The 6,000-nt window shown below is 53.5% G+C and overlaps 1 protein-coding gene across 1 annotated transcript in view; it reads right to left on the bottom strand.

Annotated features, from left to right (window-relative positions):
* LHX2 (LIM homeobox 2) overlaps nt 1-3,591 on the bottom strand; it is a gene marked incomplete at its 5' end in the record, with an annotated part of 31,638 nt that extends 28,047 nt beyond the window's left edge. Inside the window, 3 exon segments of the mRNA XM_083375168.1 lie at nt 85-287; nt 3,471-3,512; nt 3,514-3,591. Coding sequence (XP_083231294.1) covers nt 85-287; nt 3,471-3,512; nt 3,514-3,591 — 323 coding nt within the window.
* Nucleotides 3,592-6,000: the final 2,409 nt, after the last annotated feature.

The raw sequence follows: 6,000 nt of genomic DNA, 5'->3' as shown, positions 1-6,000 counted from the left end.
AGACAGACAGACAGACAGACAGACGCAGACACACACACACACACAGAGACAGACAGACACAGACACGCACACACCGCTCCTTACCGGTAATAGTCTTCCTTGCAGTAAATGCTGCCGTCTTTGCTAAAACAGGTCAGCTCGGATTCCAGGTTGAGTTTACACTCGCAGCACTTCAGACAACGCATGTGCCACTGCTTGTCCACCGCCAGGAGGTAGTAGCGGTCCGAGATCTTCCCGCCGCAGCCGGCGCACAGGGCGGCCCGCTCGCTGCTCACCGACGGCATGGCGTGCTGCGGGAAGGGAAGGGAAAAGAGCGGCGCTTGTAGCGAGGGACCACCGGCTCTCTCGCCTGCCCGGCCGGCCGGGCGGGAACGGAGGGGAGCCTTGTCGGGAAATGCCTAAATCCGGCAAGGGAGGCCCTTTTCTCCTCCCTCCCCCCCCACCCCGAACCGGTTGCAGGAGTTGGGTTTGGCTAGTCTAGAGAGAGAGAGAGAGAGAAAGGACTAAGGGGGGTGGGGGTGGGGTGGGGGACATAATATTTATTTATTTATTTATTTATTTGATTTATATACCGCCCTTCTCCCGAAGGACTCAGGGCGGTGTAGAGGGCAATAAAAATAAGAATACAGGATACAAGATTTAAAGTTAAATGATTGTGCCCAATGTGGTAAGTTAGTTAAAATAATGTTAAAACCCCAAACCCATCAGACCAGGCCGGCTTGTTCGAATAGATAAGTTTTTAGATCACGCCCCGGAAGGCTAGAAAAGCAGGATTCCAGTCTTTGAGGGGCTGCCAAAAAAAAGAGGAGGGGGTCAATTTATTTCCCAAAGCACCAGAAGGCAGGACGAAGAAGCAACGGATGGAAACTGATCGAGGAGAGAAGCAACCTGGAATTAAGGAGAAACTTCCTAACAGGGAGGAGAATTAGCCAGTGGCACAGAAGTTGCCTTCAGACGTTGCGGGTGCTTCACCGCTGGTGGGGGGGGGGTTTGAAGGAGAGACTGGGCCGCCATTTGTCTGGGTCTCTCCTGCTTGAGCAGTGGGGCTGGACTAGAAGACCTCCAAGGTCCCTTTCCAGCTCTATTCTGATTGATTGAGTGACGGATTGGTTGGTTGAATCCAAGCGCTTCTCTCCCCCCCACTCCGGAGAAGGGATGGGCCAGCGAGCCCCCCACGCCCCCGAAGACCCTTTCTCCATCTCCCTGGCTGCCTTCCCACAACCCACGGCGCCGGGTCAGAGCTTAGAGGGGGAAATTCAGCCCTCTGCGAGCGGGGCTTTAATTCGGAACTCGAGCTAGCCGCGTCGTCGGAACCCGCCCAGCCTCCTGTTTTCCTCTTGCGTGTCTCGCAGTATGGATTGTGGCACGGGGGAAAGCGTGTGTGTGTGTGGGGGGGGGAGAAGGACGGGAAAAGCAAAGCGGAGGCCTGCGCGGGCGGGAGAAGCTCCGTAAAATAAATACGGATGGGAAATCCTAATGAAACAAATGTTTAGCCACCCACCCACCCCCGCCGCCGCCGCCGCCCCCCCAGGAACGAAAGCTTAGTTTCTCTTCTCAGCTCTTTGCAAGAAAGCAAAATTAATATTTTATTTAAAAAAAGAAAACACGAGTCTAAGAGTATTCTTCCGCTAACGAAATAACGGCCGCTGGCGTTACTCTTCCGATACTCCCACGGTTGTTGTTTTTTTTTTTTTGTTTTAAAAAAGGGGGGTGCGAATGAAGGAAATTTAAGCGGGCAGAAGGAGAGGAGACAAGGCCCGTGCGTTTCCACGACCAGGCCACAGAGGACTAGCCAGGGCAAGCCGCTTCGGGAGGAAGCGCAAAGTAAGCATCTGGCGGCGATCAGCTCTGCTTGCGATCCTAACGGGCATCACGCGGAAATTCGCCCCAGGCGAGCTGGCTGGAACTCCTGCCAGACTGGGCGCCTCCTCGGAATCTAAGTTTGAATTTATCCGAGCTGTTTTTGTTTTTTTTCCTTTTTTCTTCCCCCCCCCCCCTTCCCCTTCTGCCTAAATAACCAGGCTGGTCGGAAGATCTTTTTTTTTTTTCCTCTTTCCTTCTTAGAAAAATATTTTTAAAACGTTCGTGTTAATTTATTCGACCCTGGTATCGGAAGAGCAAAATTTCCCTCCTTGGCTCATCTTTTTTTTTTTTAAACAGGACAAATAATTATTGGAATTAGAAATGGGCCCTTTGCTTTTTCTTTCTTTTAATAGAGATCCCTAAAGCCTGTTGAAATCGGATTAATGTTATTTCTCCCGCAAAATAAAACGGGGAAAAAAAGAAAAGAAAATCTGTTCCCCTAATTTGAAATGAGAACGTGGGGAGATCGCTGGAATCCTTTGGAAATCCATTTAATATTTAGAAGTGGTCCCGTTATTTAATTCCTGCCAGAACGGCTAGAAGCCCAACCTCGAAGCTTTGCAAAATAAGTGAATTGATATATATATATATATATATATTAATTTTCTCTTCAAAGCGTCTCTGCAGAAAATATTTCTAAGGGCAAAAATAGAAGGCTCGTCGGGTGGAAAAAAAATCATAACAGCAACAATAATAATTGTAAAAGAAAAGAAAAAAGAAAAACAGGGAAATAAAAAAAATTATTGTCGTTTCTATTCTGTTTCCCGGCTCCCAAGTGCCAAGAAATCGCGAAGAAAAATATTTCGAAAGGGCCCTGTCGTTCAACTTTGAAATAATATTCCCGAGTAAATAGCATTTTGCACCACCCGTTTATAAACGGTTTATTATTCGCGATGCTATTGTTGTTTTTGTCGTCGATTCTAATGTTATCTGCGGCTAGAAGGCGCTTACGGGTGTACGTTCATTTTTCTAGTTAACAGGTGAAAACAGACGGGCACAAAACCTATAAATGCTAATCCCTCCTCTATTAAAATGTTGCCGACCGAGGCCACTTGGTTAAGCAAACACATTAAAAGCAAAGGGGGGGGGGAGAGAGAGGCAAAGCCAACAGATAGACAAGAGACTTCGATTTGGGGAAGGGGCAAATTGTAAATGAAACGTCTAAAGATATCATAAATAAAATAAAAGCCTCGCGAAGTGACTTTTCCACCCCGGCTCGGTTTAAGAAGCTGGAGTAAACTTGGCCTTCCGTACCTGATTTAATTTTATTTCTTTACAACGGGGGCGGCGGCGGGGGGGGGGGGGTGGAATAAGAGAAATATACTTGTTAACCCAAAACTCATTTTGGGGGCATTCTTAAAACCCAGCTTCCTCGGCTTAAAACCGGCGCAGAACTACAGCTCCGCTTTGGCTGCCATTGGCCCGGTTCGAACCTCAGCCGGTTCCGCGGTTCGTCTTCCCGACCCAAGTCCCGCGTTTCGTCGAAGGCGGCCCTGGAGGGAGCCGGCGGAGCGCAACGGGCTGCCGAGAAGCCGAGAAGCTAAACCGGCCTCGCCTTGAATAATCCTTCCCGGCCCTTTCCTTCGGGGCCCGCCGGACCAGCCTACCGTTTCGGTCTCGCCACGGTCGATGGCAGAAGTGATGGCGGGGCGCGTCCGCTTTGCTCCGCCGGTCCATCTGGTCGATGACGCCGTGCATCTCGGAACCGGCCAGGCTGTGGAAGAGCATGGCCGCGCCGGAGGCTCCGCCGCTCCCCTGCGACCGCCGCTACGGGCTCTCCGGTTAGCCGCGGCCAGGCGGCAGCGCCATTCCCCGGCCCGGTTGGCCGGCCGCCCCGTCTGGCCTCCGCTTCCTCCCCTTCTTGTCCCCCGGTTGGCTTCGGTCCGCCCGCCGGGGGGAGGCCGACCCGGCCAGGCCGGCGGAGACACGGAGGGCTGGGACGGGCCGGCCTTAAAGCATGGTGGGCTCCAGGCCGGGCGCGGCCCGGGCGCACGGACGGCGGGCGCGGCGAGCTCCCGGCGGCCGGCTGGCTTTCTCCGGGGCTGGAAGAGGCCCAGGCGCTGCGGCGGGCGGAGGGCACGGCCGAGCGGGCCGGATCCGCGCAAGGAGGGAGGCGGGCGGGATCGGGACCGGCCTCCGCTGCCGCCTCCTCCTCCTCCTCCTCCTCCTCCACTTCCTCCGGCAGGCGCGGCTGTGGCGGCGGCTGCTGAGCCCGGCTGCCGCTTCGGGGACCGAGGCAGGGGGGCGGGAAGGCGAGGCTGGAGGAGGAGGAGGGGGAGGACCGGGAGGAGGAGCCGCGTTCCGGGCAGGAGCCGCCGCAGTCCCAGCCCGCGCGAGGCTCCGCGCCTTTTCTAGCGCCGCTCTGACATCACGTCGGGCCCGGCGCCCATTGGCTGCTCCCCGCCCGCCCGGCTCCGTCCACCATGTGCTCGCCGGTGTACCGGCTCCGGCCGGGAAGGGCGAAGGCTCCCCCCGCCGCCTGGGGAGCCGCCCTCGCCCTCGCCGCAACTGGCCGGACCGCGCCGTCCAGGCGGCCGCTCTGCTACCGGTGGCTCGCTCCCTCCCTCCGCACCCGGGCATGGCCAGCGAGGGAGGAAAGGACGGGGCAGAGACGTCCTACCCACCCACACACACTCCAGCTCCAGCCCCGATCTCTCCCAAAGTGCCCAGGAGGGTCCCTGCCCCTCCCCGCGTCCCCTCTTGCTTCCTTGCTGTCCCGCAAAGAATGAGGCAGACCCCCGTCCCCGTTGGGAGGGAAAGGCGTCTTCTCCCCTCCTTTGGAGACTAAGTCAGGGAGAAGACTCTCGGAAGGAAGGAAGGAAGGAAGGAAGGGAGGGAGGGAGGGAGGGAGGGAGGGAGGGAGGGAGGGAGAGGGAAGGAAGGAAATAAAGAAAGGAGGAAGGAGGGAGGGAAAGAAAGAACGAGGAAGGGAAGAAGGAAGGAAAGAGAAAGAAAAAAGAAAGAGGAAGGAAGGAAGGAAGGAGGGAGGGAGGGAGAGGGAAGGAAGGAAATAAAGAAAGGAGGAAGGAGGGAGGGAAAGAAAGAACGAGGAAGGGAAGAAGGAAGGAAAGAGAAAGAAAAAAGAAAGAGGAAGGAAGGAAGGAAGGAGGGAGGGAGGGAGAGGGAAGGAAGGAAATAAAGAAAGGAGGAAGGAGGGAGGGAAAGAAAGAACGAGGAAGGGAAGAAGGAAGGAAAGAGAAAGAAAAAAGAAAGAGGAAGGAAGGAAGGAAGGAGGGAGGGAGGGAGAGGGAAGGAAGGAAATAAAGAAAGGAGGAAGGAGGGAGGGAAAGAAAGAACGAGGAAGGGAAGAAGGAAGGAAAGAGAAAGAAAAAAGAAAGAGGAAGGAAAGAAAGAAAGAAAGAAAGAAAGAAAGAAAGAAAGAAAGAGGAATGGAGGAAAGAAGGAAGGAAAGAAAGAAAGGGAGGGAGGGAGGAGGGAAATAAAGAAGGAAGGAAAGAGGAAAAGAAAGAAAGAGGAATGGAGGAAGGTAGGAAAGAAAGAAAGAAAGAGGAAGGGGAAGGAAGGAAAGAGGAAAAGAAAGAAAGAGGAAGGTAGGAAGGTAGGAAAGAAAGAAAAGAAAGAAAAGAAAGAAAGACAGGAGGAAGGAGGGAAGAAAGAAGGGAGGGAGGGTGGGAGGGGAGAGGGAAGGAAGGAAAGGAAGGAAGGAAGGACGGAAAGAAAGAAAGAACAAGGAAGAAAAGAAGCAAGGAAGGAAAGAAAGAAAGAAAAAAGAAAGGAATGGAAAGAATGAAAAAGGAAAGAAAGAAAAAAGAGGGAGGGGGAAGGAAAGAAAGAAAGGAATGGAGGAAGGAAGGAAAGAAAGAGGGAGGGAGGAAGGAAGGAAGGAAGGAAGGAAGGAAGGAAAGAAAGAAAGAAAGGAATGGAGGAAGGAAGGAAAGAAAGAAAGAAAAAAGAAAGGAATGGAAGGAAAGAATGAAAAAGGAAAGAAAGAAAAAAGAGGGAGGGGGAAGGAAGGAAAGAAAGGAATGGAGGAAGGAAAGAAAGAAAGAAAGGAGGAAGGAAGGAAGGAAGGAAGGAAGGAAGGAAGGAAGGAAGGAAGGACCCCCCCAGCGAAGGGGGCGTGGCCGTTGAAAGAGCAGTCTGGCTCTCCCGTTCTGAGGCTTTTCCTCCCTCCCC

Source organism: Vipera ursinii (genome assembly GCF_947247035.1).
Source record: "Vipera ursinii genome assembly, chromosome: 16".
NCBI classification, from domain to species: Eukaryota; Metazoa; Chordata; class Lepidosauria; order Squamata; family Viperidae; genus Vipera; species Vipera ursinii.
This window is presented reverse-complemented; position numbering and strand designations above follow the sequence as displayed.